The sequence below is a fragment of the Conger conger genome, chromosome 6, assembly GCF_963514075.1.
Source record: "Conger conger chromosome 6, fConCon1.1, whole genome shotgun sequence".
Classification (NCBI taxonomy): Eukaryota; Metazoa; Chordata; class Actinopteri; order Anguilliformes; family Congridae; genus Conger; species Conger conger.
This window is the reverse complement of record NC_083765.1, coordinates 53,093,436-53,112,430: the sequence shown is the minus strand read 5'-3', so window position 1 is coordinate 53,112,430 and position 18,995 is coordinate 53,093,436. Positions and strand designations below refer to the sequence as shown.

Here is an 18,995-nt window from a genome sequence, read left to right as displayed (position 1 = left end):
TTCCAGCAGACACGGCTCCCTGGAGTCATTGTCACAGCCCAGGGCAGGCTTCCAGTGCCTGAGAACATATTCAGCTATCGATGTGGCCTTAAAGTCACTTTTTAATGCACAAATGCGCACCAGTCACTGCAAACGTACACAACAGTAATGCTTCAGCCCTGCAGCCTGCTTCAATGGGAAAAAAAGCCCACTATCAGAAATAAAATGTCACCTAATACGTAGAAGGCAATGATTATTTCATTTCCTATACAGAGACTCTGTTTGTGTATGAGATCATTAATGAGGGAGTGAAATCAGGAAGTAGGCTGAGTTTGGGGCTTAGATCCAGATTCACAGAACTGTAAATCTTTATTAAAACTGTGTTTAGGATGCTGTCTTTTTTTCCTCCATTAATGATTCGCAGGTAGCCAGCAATGAAACCAAATTATGCAACGGCAGTACAGACATAAAATCACAAGGCTAAGAACTGCGGCTCATCTGGCTTCAGACTATGGAAAGACCCATTTTCCCCGTTTGGCATCTCATATTTCAACAGACACCACATAATTATTTCAAAGTAATCATATTTAGAAACATTTATTCAGCTTAGGAACATTTCATCATTCAAGTCTGAGTTAAAGCGTTTCTTCGATTTAAAATGTTGAGTGCGTTAGTTAGTGTGCGAATAATGTTGCAAAAGAATGTAACCAACTGCTCACAGTATTGCATGACTGAAGAAAGAAAACCCAATGAAGCAGGCATTATGTCTGATGTTGCTCTGAAATAACTTTGTACAGGTTAAATAGAATTTGACCTGCACAAAGGATCTGCATAGAGGAATGGTCCAAAATCCCTCCAATAGTCTAGAGGTGGATGTAGCAAGTACTCTAACCCCTGTACTTTCTGTAATTAGCCCCATGAATCTGAGTGATCGATGTCTCTATGTGGACAATTTGGAGAAAGCTATTTACCCAAAGAGACCAAGACAGGGAGTGTGGTGGCTTCCTTCTTTGTGCAAGCATCTTTTAACTTGCAGTGAGGCCAGCCAGCAAACCATACACATTTTCAAGTTTAGAAATGTCATTCAAAATTAGCACTCTGGATCAGCATCCATGCTCTATCTCTATATCTCTGTCAACAATGTTGGATGAAGTTGCGGACACTTGGCTCCAGAACAGCGGGGAGATGCCAACACGTATGCATGATGGAGCCAGTGGACCCCTGAGGACAGAACTCACAGATCGGAGGATGAGCGAGCTTCACGATGTGACATTTTCTATGTTATGTATGTTCTCTGTAGAAAGTTGTAGTATATGAGCTGATGGTCAGGATTTTTAGATACACATGAAAGATTGCTCCAAAAGATATCCCAAGGAATTTCATCATTAATAGGGGGGTGAGGGGTTCGTAAGAGGCTCTAAGGACAAATGTGTAGGGGGCCGAGATGAACCCGATCCACTCGGCCCCCTTGTAGTTGAGTCAGCGACGTCTCAAATTATTGTTGCGTTCTTATTTATATCATATATAAAACTGTGACATAATAAAACTGCAAAACAGCCATGCCAGATTGTTAAAAAAAGAATTCAGAAGTAGCATGAATACACACATCGTTTTTTTTTTGTCTTAGCTCACTTTTATTCCTCCTCCAGCTAACATATTTATGGAACCAAATATCCCACCTGGTTATGAAGCAACGACTGTCTTCTGACTAACGCTGAAGTTCATTTTCTTGCTGACTTATTTTTGATGTCTGCTCAGTTATCAAAACAATCGGGGGCTGTTTGTAGTTGAGGTGCATGCTATGACATGAGCCGGAGGTTGTTAGAAATCTTTTTTAAACTGGACCCTTCCCCCTAATGTTATTATTGGGATATCGGAAACCTCTAATTAGATTCAGCTGTTTCAGATGAAATTTCATACAAAGCAACTGTCCCTATATGCTTGTAGCTTTCAGGTGATAAGTGACTGGTTTCAACTCCTTGAAGTTAGAGACTGCTGTTGTAACCTGATTCAGTTTAGACTACTGCCAGGATTGGTCGGGTGGATAATGTCATCTTTTGGTAGCATATAAATTAACTCTATCATCTTAGTATTATTAATAGAAGTATTCATTACACATCATGACCATAAAAAGCATTACATATAGTAATAATTACTTAGAGCATCATGAATACATTATAATGTGTTTTACTTGTCATCTCATGAAGCTGTAATGTTGTGGACTACAAAGCATATTCATGAATGCACATTGAGCTTTTTGTAATACATGCATTACATGCATACATACTACGTGTCTAAGTTACTGTATGCATCATGTTGAAAATGGAGATGACGAAGCTACTGTAAATGTAAATCCTTCATGAAGCCTGAGTGTATGATTAAACTTTGCGTCAAACGGCCTAGTATTAGTGTGTAAACACATTATGAATGGTAAAAACTACAGGTAAATCATTTATGAACTCTTAATTTAAGTGTTATGAATATATGGCTTATTCTAGCATAGCATAGTTTGTAATGCAATGACAATGGAAATAATTAATGAAGCCTATGTATATGTGTTATGGTGTGATCCTGCCAGGTGGTCATAGACTTTTGTGCACACAGTTGTAATTTATTATGAATACTTTATGATGCATTCATGAATATATTGTAGTCTATATAACAGCCTCATAATGTACTGTACTATTTTAGTACTGTTATATACATTCATCAACACTAAATTTAATAATGATGTATGCCTTTTGGAGCAGTATACCTAGATCTGTGAACCACAGGCCAGATCTATCCCAGTTGGTGACATAATGCATAAGCACATATTGTTTTGTATGGTTATGAATGTGTTTTGAAGAGCTCAATATACATGAATATGCTCTGTACTACACAACATAACAGACTCAGGAGATGATAAGTAAAAGGTGCAATGTTTTTGTCATTATCATGAATCATAATGAATGTTTTATGAAGATCAAGTTAATTACTCGTTACCAAATATACACTGTATGTTATGTGTACACAGTTAGACATTTGACTGAAAAGCGCACAATAGAAAGCATTTGGTAACCGAATCCGTGTACACAACACAGAAAGAGAACAGGACCTATGTACATTTGCTCCCTGTCATCGCATTGGATTTGAGGGGACTGGTTGATGTCTTCTTTTCTGTTCAATGAGCTCTTGACACTACGAATGTCTTTCCAGAAGCTTGATTTGACCTCTACTGCTTGGAGGTTATATGTGGACTTGGTTTTTAACGTTCAATGTTACCATTGGTCATTGTATTATTCTTGGTGCATGGTGATGCCTTATCATGGTCACAATGTTTATTTCATTTCCTATACAGGGTTTGTGTATGAGATCATTAATGAGGGGGTGAAATCAGGAAGTAGGTTGAGTTTGGGGCTTAGATCCAGATTCACAGAACTGTAAATCTTTATTAAAACTGTGTTTAGGATGCTGTCTTTTTTTCCTCCATTAATTATTCGCAGGTAGCCAGCAATGAAACCAAATTATGCAACGACAGTACAGACATAAAATCACAAGGCTAAGAACTGCGGCTCATCTGGCTTCAGACTATGGAAAGACCCATTTACCCCGTTTGGCATCTCATATTTCAACAGACACCACATAATTATTTCAAAGTAATCATATTTAGAAACATTTATTCAGCTTAGGAACATTTCATCATTCAAGTCAGAGGTAAAGTGTTTCTTTGATTTAAAATGTTGAGTGCGTTAGTTAGTGTGCGAATAATGCAAAAGAATGTAACCAACTGCCCACAGTATTGCATGACTGAAGAAAGAAAACCCAATGAAGCAGGCATTATGTCTGATGTTGTGCAGTTAAATAGAATTTGACCTGTACAAAGGATCTGCATAGAGGAATGGTCCAAAATCCCTCCAATAGTCTAGAGGTGGATGTAGCAAGTACTAACCCCTGTACTTTCTGTAATTAGCCCCATGAATCCGAGTGATCGATGTCTCTATGTGGACAATTTGGAGAAAGCTATTTACCCAAAGAGACCATGACAGGGAGTGTGGTGGCTTCCTTCTTTGTGCAAGCATCTTTTTACTTGCAGTGAGGCCAGCCAGCAAACCATACACATTTTCAAGTTTGGAAATGTCATTCAAAATTAGTACTCTTTATATGTGGCGAGGATGGTTAAATCCTTATCAATAGTCTGCTAGACTGGTGGGATTAATACGTTTCCTGGGGTTTGTTCCACAAAGTATGATTACCAATTTAGCTGGATAACTGCACAGAATAAAAATCCAGAACAGCTTTAGTCGATGTTTCAAGCCTAATTCCTAATTCCTACCGAATTCCTTATACTGTTTATAGTGAACCATCTGTCTGACCTCTACACTTTCAATAGTGTTTGTTTTTATTCTTGTGTTTGTAAGGGTTTGGAGGGGAATGGTTGGGCAGGGAGGAGGGGAGGAGTTATTCTGTTGAAAGTGACAATGCCGCGTGCCACAAGTTTATTATGTCTGCTATGAGATTTATGATGTGTATCATGTGAGTGAGCTGATACACTTTCTTGATCTTTTGTAACGCAACATTTGTCCGAGACGAATTTCCCTCCGGGGACAACACAGTTATTCTCATCTCACCCAACCTTGTGGTGATGTTACGCCAAGTAATCTTTTGTAATCCTGAGTGAAGTAATCTTATCCATTCAGATACACTGCCGTGCCACACCCTTGTACTGCTAGGTTCCATGACAGGGATCTGGGAAGGTTGACGGTTCAAGCCCCGGTGTAGCCACGATACGATCCACACAGCTGTTGAGCCCTTCAGCAAGGTCCTTAACCCCGCATTGCTCCAGGGGGGGGGATTGTCCCCTGCCTAGTCTTATCAACTGTAAGTTGCTTTGGATCAAAGCATCAGCTGAATAACTGTAATGTAATGTGTTTACAGTTGATGAGGGAGAGCCTCAGGACTGTGTTCAGACTATGCGGTTTCCCCGCACTCTCTAATCTGGTTTCCTCCAGGCAGCACGGGGCCGACCCCCGGGCTCTGCACAGAGCTATATAAGACTCGGGCTGGGAGCGCGCTCACAACAGCTGCTGTTCGTCATCCTGGACACAGGCACTTACTGGGGTAAGAGTCAGGTCGGCACGTCAATGCTTTACTTATTCCTGAAACACAGACACAACACGTAGCTTTTATCTCTAATATTAACCTTTGTACACAAACAAGACAGCAAAAGCAATGTATTGGTTTGTTGGTTGAATGGTTTACCTTACAGTAGAAAATCCTTATTGTTTTTAGAATGTGCAACTTTAAAGGTGCTGATTTCTTGGAAATATAATTCCGAAATGTATGACTTGATGTTATGTGATTTTAATGCAGTGGAAATGTTTTCCTTTAACTGGTTATGGGAATGTGTATTAATGAGAGATTAAATCATACTTAAATGTGTGTGTGTGTGTGTGTGTGTTTGCGTGTGTGTATACACATTCATGAATTTACGTGCATGCATGCACAAGGGGGATTGCACGGGTGTGTATAGGTCTGATTTTTGTGAATGGGCACAGAGAAATTGTAGGATCCCCTTGACACAGTGATGACCGTCACAGATGTGATATTCGTTTAACATTCTTTAGCCTCCTGTATGTCACCAAGGAGCAATCCAATATGCCTGCTGCTCACTAGTTCTCTCTATAATAGTGTGCAAAGATCTTAGACACCCTACATTTTTTTTCATAAATTTGGTATTTAGGTATTTATAAATTAGGTATTTTTTGTATTCTGCATCAGTGTGTCAATAGAAAAGACCAAATTTCAGATTTCCAATAAATTAAATGTCACTGTGAAATGTTTGTATTTTGTTAAAGTATACAATAAATAAAGTAACAGACCACTTTTCAGACAAAAACTTAATTGAGGGTGTCTGGGATTACCTGGATAGCCATATGCAAATGTTCACTGCTCTTATTTTTGTATTTTTCCATTTAATAATTATTTTTGAAAGCATCTTTGCTTTACGCAAGTTTTTACACATACCTATGACTTTTGCACGGTACTGTATGTTTCTGAAGAATTATTGGTTAAGTCTAATACATTCATCTGCAATGATTATCCTTTAATTTAACCAATATAGTATTCTTACTACAAGGACATTCTTTACTGTAAATTCATGAGAGTATGGAATAGTCTTTATTTCACTGTGCTGTAGGTGCCAGTGCACCTACACTTAAACTCACCGACGCATATTTTATTGTAAGGAAACAGCATTCCAGCCACTGAGCCTTAGCAAACTTCCAAAAAGTAATTTTACAGATTCTTCACTTGCCTGGGAAGACATGATGAAGATTGTTATTTGCATTAAATGCATTTAGTTAGATAATAGATTACTCATGAAAACATAAAAGGCACTGTATCTATACTGCATTATAATTCCTTGAGAATCCTGTGATTAATTAATTCCCCAAAAGCTCCTCTTTGACCTTGCATTGTATATTCTCATAAATGCTCAGTAATTAAAGAATAGTGTTGTGCTTCCAAGTTATTTTTACACTGAGATGTTTTCTCATTGGCATCCAGCGTGAGGTCTGCTGATGGCCTTTTCCGCTTCTCTGTTCTTCCTGCAGGAGGTCTGCTGTTACGCTATAATTAACCTTTTTAGGGCCTGGTGTGTGAGGGTCATTGCCAGAGGTCAGAGGTCAGAGGGCGCAGCGGAGAGCAAGGATGAACTGCCTATCACTGAGGGCTTTACTCGTCCTGGGAGTAATGTCCGGCACCTGGGCGCAAGGTCTGTCCCAGCGCAAATCAAAACCACACAGAACAACCAAACAGGATCAGTGTTTCCCTACATACTAATACAAGAAATGTTTGTAATAATAATCATCATCATCATCACTGAAAATATATTTACATGAAAACATTTACATCTGTTTCATCTAAAACAAGACAAACTGAGCACGTTATCAGGAACACCTGTACACCTAGTTACTCATGTGATTATCTAATCAGCCAATCATGTGGCAGCAGTGCAATGCATACAATCATGTAGATACGGGTCAGGAGCTTCAGTCAATGTTCACATCAACTATCAGAATGGAGAAAATATGTGATCTAAGTGACTGTGGAATGATTGTTGGTGCCAGACAGAAACTGCTGATCTCCTGTAATTTTCGCACACACAAAAACAAAAAACATCCAGTGAGCAGAAGTTCTGTGGGCAAAACGCCGTGTTAATGAGAGGTCAGAGGAGAAGGACCAGACTGGTGGTGACAGTATCACAAATAACCACACATTACAACAGTAGTTTGCAGAAGAGCATCTCTGAACACAACACTTCTAAGTGGATAGGCTACAGCAGAAGACCAAAAAGCAAAAAATAAATAAGTCTAATAAATACCTAATAACTTTTTCACTGAATGTATATTTTATTAATTTATGGTAAAATGATTTTAATTCATTTTTACAAAAATAAGAATAACACCCACCCACCACAGCAGTCCACCCAAACTATAATCAATATTATTTCATTTTCACATTATGGGTCTGGCCAAGAATACATCATTACAGCACAGTTCGCAGCAGATGGATTGGATCGTGAACAAGGCATGATTACAACAGTGATTAACTCCAAAAAAAGAGCCCATATCCAAATAAATATCACACATTATTGCATCACTGCATTTTTGTTGAGAACAGAAGTGGATTAAGTAGATAGACACGCATGACAGGAGTGGAATAGGTTTGCCATTTTCAAGAGGCTTTGAGGAGAATGTTTTTATTACCTAACCGTAATAATGAGAAACATTTATCGAGAGAAACTTATAATTGTGGCGTTGGCCGTTACTGGCCCCAGTCTCTTCATGTGCTTACTGTGAGTGCCCAAAGCCAGTTACTCCCACTGAAATTGTGAAAAACCTGAACTGTTTTCAAAATTCCAGGTTTATCGTGAAGGATACGAACAGCTGCCTGCTCCCATGACTGTCCTGAACCGTTCAGTCTGTGGAACCGATTCTAAACAGACAGCCATTGTGTGTTCAGCCTCACACACACTCACACACAGAGAGGAGGTGCCTTGTCACACCTATGGCTTCTTCATAGGGAAGGAGCTATTCCCCATTAATGCTATATAATGCAATAAAAGACTGTGTTTGCACAGTTAGGCCAGTCCCAGCTTGTCCCAGTGGTTTAGTGCAGTCAGCCTGACCCAGCTATTCAACACAGTTAAGCCAGTCCCAGCAATTTAACATAGCTAAACGTCTCACAGTAATTCAACATAGTCAAGCCTGTCACTGTAGCGTGCTGTTGTTTGGCCCAAATACTAGTCGTGCAGAGGGGAGTGAGTCCAAGCCTCTTGATGTGCATTATCGCGTTCGAACTGCATCTTTGTCAGTTGATAAATTATGAATTTAAATCAAAAAGCAAAAACTAAACTGATGACGGCCGCTGGTTGTTTGAAGGCCTTTCAAAGAGGGAGCTAATTGTTAGCAGCTGAGTGCAAGCCCATGAGGAGAAGGCAGTTTCCTAATTGCCCTGCAGAAGTAATTGGTCAGCACTGACATTAGCCCCACTATTAATGTGCATATTTTCAAAAAAGCATGCACATGCACATGCACAATCTGAGCTATCACCAGAAGCCTTTCCCAAATATGTTTGCCAGTAGCCGATTAAGATTTATGGGAAAACACAAGACAAGAAAAAAGTGTTGTTTTTTTTAGCCACATAAAAAAGTAATGTCACATCTGAGGTGCTTCTGTAAGGAACAGCTTGGTATGTGGTTTCACTGAGCAGACTCTGTGAAGGAGGGGGGGCTCAGTGACAGATAATTGTGTGGAATCCACAGGGACATGGAGAGGGGGGTGACAGAGAGGTTTGAGGACCACAAGGCAAAACAATCCCACTCTGCATCATTCTCTGCACTCAAGCCCGTACACCCTGCTGAAAAAAACAGCTCAAGCTGGGTTTTGAAAGAGCTGGTAGCTGCTTGACCAGTTCAGATCAGGTCCCAGCTCAACATGGTTTAGCAGGTCGAACAGTTCATACCAGTTCCCAGCTTTACATGGTTAGACCAGGTCAAGCTGGTCATACTGTTGCTGGATTTTACAGCAGGGTAAAAAAAACTAATACGGTATATTAACAAATATGTATTTGTTCCCCCTTTGCTCTCTCCAAGATACAAAATCCAAAATAAGATCAAGTATGAGACTGAAGACCCCAGAGAGAAATGATGAGTGCCTTTGACATAGGAAAATAAAGAGCATTTTACCAGTATAATCACATCCCTATATGTAATAATGAATAGCACTGTGTGGCATTGTACTTTTACTAGAAGTTACAACCACAGTTGCGGTCAATTTAATCCTCATAAAACATTAGCCATTTTCAACTAACATTTAAAGGTATAATAGGTAACGGTCAAGAAATGAACGAATGCCCTCAAATCACAACACTGTTTATCCCTCTGTGAACTCGCTGACATGGAATCCCCCTTCCCCTCCCACACTCCATTGGCTGTGGCAATTAGAAGCAATTGTCAACCAGTGAGCTTGAATTTTTGTACAGCTATACAATGTTTAGGTACAGAGCGTCGGTCTATCAAATGCGTATTTCGAAAGACGAATTTAAGAACTATAAACACAGGCAGAGGGTGAGTCAAAGTCAGTGAAGCCTTTTTCAATGACAGGAAGGCATTTACAATGGTCTTGTGACAATGTTTTAACACAAAAATCTTACCCGTCGTGCCTTTAAATGAAACCCTGTCCCTCCTGCACAGAGGCCTATGAGTGGAGCACCTGGTTCAACGTGGACCACCCCGGGGGCCGCGGGGACTACGAGCAGCTGGACGCCATCCGCTACTACTACCGCGACCGCGTGTGCGAGTCGCCGCGGGCGCTGGAGGCCCGCACCACCGACTGGAAGCCCGCCCACAGCACCGGGGAGCGGGTCCACACCGACCCGGCCGTCGGGTTCTGGTGCTCCAACGCCGAGCAGCCGGCCGGCCGCAACTGCTCCAACTACGCCGTGCGCTTCCTGTGCCCCGCAGGTCAGTGTGCGCAGATCGGAGAGGGGCGATAAGAACAGGCCGTTCGGCGAATCTCGGCCCGTCGTTTTTGACGCTGCCTAGAGCGGGGGTGCACAACAAGGGCCGATCCGTTTCAGGATTTTGTGCCAGCTTCTGCTCTTAATTATTGACTCAATTATATCTCATGTGGCATGTGTATTAGTACCGGCTCCAGCTGCAGACTGCAAGTGTATCCTAATGATTTTACTGTTATCAGGTACAGGCTTGAACCAGGGTCATTTATAGAGCTGTCAGCAAATTAAAAACAAGGCAACTGGTTGGAACAAAAACCAGTATGCAGACCGGTTGTGCACCCCCATTCTAGAGCACTGGTCTCAAACTTGTTGCCATGGAGGGCCAGGTTTTCTTTCCAGCCAATTCATACTGCCTTAAATGAGTCCAATTACTGCTTTAGCCATATGCATTAAATCAAGTTATTTATATAACACTTTATATATATTATGTGCAAACCTACAGCCCTAATTCAGATCCAAATAATTTAGCTCAACACATAATCAAGATTTGAGGCTGGAATGGAAACCATACACATGGCCCTCCGTGGCACGGAGTTTGAAACCACTGGTCTACAGGATCAGTGCCCGCTGTCCAATCCAATCCAAGGAGAGTCGGTTTGGCTTCACACTTTCTTTCTACCGCAGCGATAAATTCATCTGTTTCAGCTTATGACTGTCTAGAAACAATGATCACGATGAGTTCATGAGCCGAGTTACATGTTTTAGTTCTGGGCTCGGAGAAGACAGAGCAGCAGTGTTGGCCCTGTTTGGATAGGTTTGGATGTCCTAGACTAGAGCAGGGATCTCCAAATCAAATCCTGGGTTTGCAATGTTCGTTTTCAGTGAAGTGCTTAAATTAAGTCCCTGATTAGCACCTTGTTTTCAAGAGCTAATTTAGGTGATTTAAACGAAACTACAAATAATCTGCACCTGCCACCCTTTTGAACCGGAGTTAAGACCCCTGGCCTAGAGCATTGGATTTGTTCTGAGTGAGGGACATGGCAATACACATAGTAATGGGTGTGTGTGAAGTTAGGCTTGCGGTGTCATTTTTCATTTCAAACAGTCGATCACTCGATTGTGAGCTGGGGCTGGTTTCTCTCTTGAATAGCACCACCCAGTGTTCACAGAAATATTCACACTTTTCAGAGTGATTAAAACTTCACTCTTTCACATGAGCCAAGACTCAGGCCAGCTCTATCAATTATGAAGAGATGTCATAATTTTACAGGGCAGCCTGTAGCCTAGTGGCTAAGGCACATGACTGGGACCCAGAATGTTGGTGGTTCAAGCCCCGGTGTGACCAGGATAAGATCCTCACAGCTGTTGGGCCCTTGAGCAAGGCCCTTAACCCGGCATCGCTCCAGGGGGGATTGTCCCCTGCTTAGTCTAATCAACAATAAGTCGCTTTGGATAAAAGCATCAGATAAATAGCAAACTATTTACAGTATTATATTACATTACATTACATTAATGGCATTTGGCAGACGCTCTTGTCCAGAGCGACATACAACAAAGTGCAAAGTGCCTACCCATCACTAGGAACAAGTGCGCTGAAAGACCCTAGAGGGAAGTACAATTTCAACTGCTAACAGTAAAACAAAGATAAGGACTAAGGCCTATTTGTTTTTTTATATATATACCGCACCACCAAATATATGAATAAACGGCTTACCTTGCCAAACAAAACTAGCAAAGGTATCATCCTAGTGCAGAGGTCAGCAACCCTGGTCCTGGAGAGCCGCAGGGTGTGCTGGCTTTCGTCTCCACCTTAAAATAAGCAACCGATTCAGACCCAAGAAACCAGGTGAGGTGAGTTAACTGTGCAATCAACGGCTTTCATTGATCAATTAATGCCAAGTAACAACGAAAGCCAGCACACCCTGCGGCTCTCCAGGACCAGGGTTGCCGACCCCTGTCCTAGTGTAATAACACAAGTAAAGACAACAGTTAAGGTTTACAGGGAGGTAGGGAGGTAGGGAGGTAGGGAGGTGTGTCTTCAGTCTGCGCTTGAGAAAGTATACTATAATGCAGAAAGCATTTTAAAAACATAATTACTCCGAACACACTGGGGCTCGTGTCATTAACTGCGGGGTGAGTAAGTAAGTGATTTCTCTTGTCTCCAGGAGGTTCTGGGTCTGTGGTCCGGAGCGCGTGGGGTCCTTGGTCCGACTGGAACCATTGCCCTGCCAAGTGCGGTCAGGAGGCTGTGCAGGTGCGCTCCAGGAGATGCAACTCCCATGCCCACCACTGGGAGCAGCAGTGCACGGGCCCCACAGTGGAGGGCAGGGTATGCAAAGGACCTGCGTGCCAAGGTACCGGGGAACTTGGTGTTCTCATCTCCGTTGTTGCACATGTAATACCCATCATAAATACAGACATTATTTCTCTCACACACAAAGCACAGAGAGTGATAATTCATCCACATTGGATGTTTATGCCTTATCAGCTGATTAAATGGATCATGCATAAACTGTATGTCATATGAGTCCCAACTGAACACAATGCATGCAAAGCCTACTATCAGTGCTGAATGGTGTGTGAGCTCCCCGTTCTCATACAGTGAATTACTACTACAGGTCACAGGAGTCCAACTATCCAAGAATGTTCCAGGCCTTTGTTTAAGCCCACGTCTGAAACACATCGGGCTGGACAGACAACAAGTTTGTCCTGGACAAAGCTTCCAGTTCCTAAATTCTAAATTGAATTTAGTTTAGGACTACGCTTAATCTGTCTCTGTGAAACTGTCCCCTAATATAACGAATCTACTGCTCTTGGGTTTTTCAATCATGACTCTACGTGTTGAATGAGATGTTTTTAGACACTTTCATGATCTCAAACCACAAGACAATGAAAAGGGGAACCTTGACTCTGCCACCACCCAGGACTTTGGTTCAGCGCTGTTAGAATAAGGCTGGGTGTTGGGCACATCCTCTTCAGATGAACGCAGGTCTTGAGGTGCCCCCGTGTTGTTCCCGTTGCAGTGTGCTCCCTGCGCTGTGAAATGGGCCGGGTGAACGCAGACTGCGACGTGTGCATGTGTGAGGACCACCTCCTGCTGGGCTCCGTGCGCAGCGCAGGGGGGCTCCCGGCCCCCGGGGCCTCCCTGTTCCGCCCCGGCGTCGCCCCCAAGCTCCTCACCGCCGCCGACCACAACGGACACTTCCGCGTCCCGGGCATCTGCCCCGACGGGAACAGCACCCTGATCGTCCGGCTGCCGAAACACGCCCCCCTCACCGTCACCGTGCCCCGCAGCACCCAGAGCACCTCCGTGCTCCACGTCCGGCTGGACAGGGCAGGTAAACGCACTGAGGCCTGCTGGCAAGCAGATATCAGCATAGCACATGCAGATATCAACATAGCACAAGCGGATATCAACAAGCAGATATCAACATACCACAAGCAGATATCAACATACCACAAGCAGAGATCAACAATAGCACAACAGATATCAACAATAGCACAACAGATATCAACATAGCACAAGCGGATATCAACAAGCAGATATTAACTTACCACAAGCAGATATCAACAATAGCGCAACAGATATCAACAATAGCGCAACAGATATCAACAATAGCGCAACAGATATCAACAATAGCACAACAGATATCAACACAGCACAAGCAGACATCAACATAGCACATGCAGTTATCAACAAAGCACAACTGTAAAGAAAATAGTGAACAGTGGGGAAAATGAAAGGTGCACAGAGGTGAAGGAATACATGAAAAGGCCCTCAAAAATATAATCAAAACAAAATGTAATGACTCTGATTATAGCCATATTCAGGCCTCGCAGAAAGCTAGACCTCACTTCGAAAAACATGAATGCACTGCTGACACACTGTAAATGAATATATCCATATCACAATGTAATAGAAATTTGATTAGACCTTTGTCACTATGGGGCCCGGGCCGAAATATGAGAGAAATGAGGTGTTTGAGCTTCTTATGGCACACAGGCTGTGTGATTCTCATGTCATGTAAAGGAAGGCAAGGTTGGCCCTGTGGAAACTACTGTATCGGTATAAAAAGAACAAAGTATTCTTTTTTTCTATTGCTTTCATCTGGAACATAGGCAATTAGATGTTTTGTTATTCTTTATAAGTTCTGTGAAGTTGAGCATGTGAAAGGAACCAGCATAGCTGCAGTTTAAATTATCTGATGCTGCCAACATTTTTTTTTTCCCATAGTCTCGCATGCCATTCAACAATCTGCAGAATCTTTTGATCTTTTCGTTTTTTTAATCCGCAACGCTATTAATAATGCAACAGGCATAGTATCCCATGAATGATATCTAATCCTATGATGCTAGCTGAGGGCCTGATCCTGACCTGAGAAACTTCAGGGGTTTTTAATGCAGTCAGCTTCGTCACCTCAAGGTGGTTTGGCTAATTATGCACAGAAATTCAAATTACGCAAGTGTCTGCATCTCAAGCCAGGGTTGGACCGTAACTGCGTAAGTTAGGCTGGCAGGCGAGTGTTGGACTGAGTGAAAGCATGTTCTTGTGCCCCTCCAAGAAAAACTGCACATCCTCCAGAACCCAGAGCGCAAAGCCCGGAGGGAGAACCAATCTGCCTCCTTCTGCTGCAAAGTGGGAGGCACCCCCCCACCTGACAAGTACCAGTGGTAAGTCTGGGATGATTAAGTGGTTTACTAACTGGTTGTGACTGATGTCTCTTACTAGCCCATATACAGTAGGCTTGCCGTCATACAAATGACACAGAAAATATTCATTACTACTGAGTTCTCCATTCTTGAGACATGTTGAGAAATGACCGGATTTGAATTTTTATTGTTGAATACTGACTGCTGCTGTGGATACAGGCAAGAGCTGTGGCTGCAAGTGTAATCATCTTCACTTAATGTGATGGAATTAAAATGAGCGCTATCCAGAGACATGTGCAGCCATATTTAGCAGTTTCACCCACTGTTATGTGTGTTTTTCCAGGTTTCACAATGGCACTCTGCTGCAGGGCAGGCAGGTGACTAGCGATGGCAGTCTAGTGCTGAAGAATTTGCATGTGGGCCAGGCTGGGGAGTATTACTGCCGAGCCAGCAACCAGGGAGGAGCCATCAAATCCAAACCCGCTGTGCTTACTGTCCTAGGTGCGCTTCAGCTAGTCACTGCACCCCCACTGCTCTTGTTAGGGGCTGCATGTTACAACACACCCATCTTAGACACAGGGCATCTTATCCAGTCAAATCGCTTTTTTAAACTACTTTAACTACCTACTTTAAAATCATTACAATTACAATGTTACAATGTTTTCTCAAATATTTTTGCGGCAAACTTATTTAATATGATTAAATGTTTCAGTTGGTACAGTTATGTTGAAAATACCCAGGGATTAACAGGACTACATTTAGTTGGAAAACAAATGTTTTAATCACACAATAGTGTTAGATTCAGCAAGATGACTGCACTGACTCACTTCAGAACTCACTGGATCTTGCAAAACGACAGAGAAATGACAGAGAGGCATCATCAAAGAGTAATATTACTAAAATGGTAACAATGGTAAGACGTGTTTTTGTTGTATTCTGATTAAATCGCTTTCCCATCAGGTCGCGAGGTCCCTTCCTGCAACCCGAAGCCCGAATCCCACCTCATCCGCCTGCCTCACGACTGCTACCAGAACGAGAGCGGCTCCCTCTACTACGACGTGGGGAAATGTCCGGTGGCGGTCTGCATCGGCCAGCAGGACAACGGCATCCGGTGCAAGGACTCCGTGGCGCACTGCTGCGGCGTGGCCAAAATGGAGGAGCGGCAGATCCCTTGTCAGGGGTACCAGCTGCCCACGATGGTGGTGGCGCAGTGCGGCTGCAAGAAGTGTGTGGAGACCAAGGCCATCGTGCGAGGGCGAGCGCTGGCGGCGGACAACGGGGAGCCCATGAGGTTCGGCCACATCTTCATGAACGGCGTACGGGTCAGCCGCACGGGGTACAAGGGCACCTTCTCCGTTCAGGTGCCTCCGGACACCGACCGGCTGGTGCTGACCTTCATCGACCACATGCAGAAGTTTGTGAACACCACCAAAGTGCTGCCGTTCAACAGGAAGGGGGGAGCCGTGTACCACGAGGTGAGGCTGCTGAGGAAGAAACCGCCCGTGACACTGCAGGCCACCGAGACGAACACCCTGGAGCTGGGGGAAGTGGCCGGTCAGGACCCCATCGCCGTCATCCAAATCCCGCCCAATTCCTTCTACCGCGAGAACGGCGAGGTGTACACGGGCAGCGTGAAGGCCAGCGTCACCTTCCTGGACCCCAGAGATGTCTCCACGGCGACCGCGGCGCAGAGCGACCTGAACTACATCGGCGACGAGGGCGATGTGCTGCCGCTGAGGACCTACGGCATGTTCTCCGTGGACTTCCGGGACGAGGAGGTGGACGCGCCCCTCAACGTGGGCGAGGTGCAGGTGCTCCTGGACTCCGCCCAGGTGAAGATGCCCGAGCACCTGAGCTCCATGAAGCTGTGGTCCCTGAACCCGGAGACCGGCCTGTGGGAGCAGGAGGGGGACTTCCGTGCCGAGAAGACGCGCCGAGGGAAGCGGGAGGAGAGGACCTTCCTCATCGGGAACATGGAGATCAGGGAGAGGAGGCTGTTCAACCTGGATGTCCCGGAGAACAGGCGCTGCTACGTGAAGGTGCGGGCCTTCCGCAGCGACCGCTTCACGCCCAGCGATCAGGTGGAGGGGGTCGTGGTGAGCTTGATCAACATGGAGCCCACCCCGGGGTATTCCTCCAACCCACGGTCCTGGGGCAGGTTCGACAGCGTCATCACAGGTTCGAATGGCGCCTGCCTGCCCGCATTTTGCGATGACCGGAAGGCGGACGCGTACACTGCCTACGTCATGGCCAACATGGGCGGAGAGGAGCTGGAGGCCGCCCCATCCGCCCCCAAGTTCAACCCCAACACCATCGGAGTGTCACAGCCGTACCTGGGAAAGCTCAACTACAGGAGGACCGACCACGAAGACCCCAAGGTGAAGAAGACCGCCTTCAGCATCAATTTGGCCAAGCCCGGTCCCAACACGGCGGAGGAAGGAGACGGCCCGATTTACTCCTTCGACAACCTGAAGGAGTGCGAGGAGGCCCCCTTCAGCGCGGGACACTTCCGCTTCTACAGGGTGGAAGGGGATCGGTACGACTACAACACCGTGCCCTTCAACGAGGACGACCCCATGAGCTGGACCGAGGACTACCTGAGCTGGTGGCCCAAGCCGATGGAGTACCGGGCGTGCTACATCAAGGTCAAGATCAACGGCCCCCACGAGATCAACGTGCGCTCGCGAAACATGGGCGGCACCCACCCGAGAGCCGTGGGCCAGCTCTACGGCATCCGGGACGCGCGGAGCATCCGGGACATGGACAAGTCCACCGTCTCCGCCGTCTGCCTGGAGTTCAAGTGCAGCGGGATGCTCTACGACCAGGACCGCGTGGATCGCACCCTGGTGAAGGTGATTCCGCAAGGCAGCTGCAGGCGGGACAAGGTGGACTCCATGCTGCAGGAGTACCTCGTCAATCACCTGCCGCTCGCCGTCAACAACGACACCAACGAGTTCACCATGCTCGCGCCGCTCGACCCCCTCGGCCACAACTACGGCATCTACACGGTGACCGACCAGGACCCTCGCACAGCCAAGGAAATCGCTTTAGGCCGCTGTTTCGACGGCACCTCGGACGGCACCTCGCGGGTCATGAAGAGCAACGAGGGCGTGGCACTCACCTTCACCTGCGCCGACCGGCAGGCGTCCCGCCAAAGCTTCTTCCAGACGCTGCAGAACTCCCCCGGGCAATCGCTGGTCGGCGCCGTGCAGACAGGGAGGGGCCGCAGGAGGCAGAGGGGCGGCGCAAACTCGGCCCGCGGCAGCCGCAGGCGTAGCACCCGAAACCCGTTCGGCACGCCCAGCAGAACCTCAGGCTGAACCCCTCCCCAGTCTCACGTGTCTGGGACGAGTCTGTGGGCTGAGTACCTGAAACTGGTTCCCCAGGCTTAGCCCTTGGGACGAGCTTCCGTGGCTGTGTGAAGTTTTAACTGGGTCCCTAGGGCTAGGTCATTTGACTAAATCCCTTGTGTGGAGTACCCTTGGTTAGTGCTCGAAAGTCTCCAGGCCGAGTTCTTCAGTAACAATCCATTCGCACAAAGTGACAACACCCACAGCAGTTCACATTAGAATTAGACTTTGTGTTTTCCCAGAATACACTGGGGGCCTGGTACGTCGAGTCAATACTTCACCAACATTAGCATTTCACTGTTTATTTTTAAATGCCCTCGTGTCAGTAATTGTAAAAATGTAATTCCAAATGTCACTGTACTGTATTTTGTACACAACTCACAACTGGTCACTTCCGAATCATCATCCTTATCTTTTTGTAATGAGAAAATGTACATACTTGTCCAGTCAAATATAGTGCATGAATCACTTCATAGCTAGTTTATCTGATGAATGGCATCCAGAACAATCAAACTGCCTATAATCATGCACAGAATAAGCGTGGTGTGAAAGGAAATAAGCTGGTGGATAATGAGAGAAAAACAGAAAAGGTTTATCCCAATAATGTTTTTCACTGAAAGTTTTTCCATGCGTTTTCTTTTTTCCTAATATGTCTAAACAATCTATTTAACAAACTTGTAACATTACGGTTTTACATTTTAAAAACTTGAGAATGTGCATAGCATGCACAATCAGATCATTAGCTTGAACAACATTCTCAGTATTGTGTTCAATATCAAAGCCAGGGTCAAACATGGTGTGAACCTGTGAAACAAAAAATAAACGCATATTGTTCTTTTTGTATCAACTTGCCATTATACTGTGATATTTCCTACTTGAAATTGTAAATACTTTGTATACTTAACTATACTTGGTGGGTTTTGTTTTGCATGAAAAGTATCATTTTCAGAATTTATGTTTATTATACACATATAAACCCATGTTTAATGTCACAAAAATGTTAGGAACCAAAATATT

At 44.7% G+C, this 18,995-nt stretch overlaps 1 protein-coding gene across 1 annotated transcript; it reads left to right on the top strand.

Annotated features, from left to right (window-relative positions):
- Window positions 1-5,050: 5,050 nt before the first annotated feature.
- Window positions 5,051-18,825, top strand: cilp (cartilage intermediate layer protein, nucleotide pyrophosphohydrolase). The gene is made up of 8 exons (XM_061245294.1): window positions 5,051-5,079; window positions 6,573-6,733; window positions 9,716-9,985; window positions 12,144-12,332; window positions 13,002-13,316; window positions 14,541-14,649; window positions 14,972-15,129; window positions 15,589-18,825. Exons 2-8 carry the CDS (start codon window positions 6,670-6,672, stop codon window positions 17,946-17,948), a joined length of 3,465 nt encoding a protein of 1,154 aa, XP_061101278.1. The 5' UTR covers window positions 5,051-5,079; window positions 6,573-6,669; the 3' UTR covers window positions 17,949-18,825.
- The last annotated feature ends 170 nt before the right edge of the window (window positions 18,826-18,995 follow it).

Bases quoted from the DNA above. Each gene is read 5' to 3' on its own strand.
- cilp (XM_061245294.1), top strand. From the start codon at position 6,670: ATGAACTGCCTATCACTGAGGGCTTTACTCGTCCTGGGAGTAATGTCC. The intron at 6,734-9,715 runs GTCTGTCCCAGC...CCTCCTGCACAG, and splicing joins GTCCGGCACCTGGGCGCAAG to AGGCCTATGAGTGGAGCACC. The intron at 12,333-13,001 runs GTACCGGGGAAC...TTCCCGTTGCAG, and splicing joins CAAAGGACCTGCGTGCCAAG to TGTGCTCCCTGCGCTGTGAA.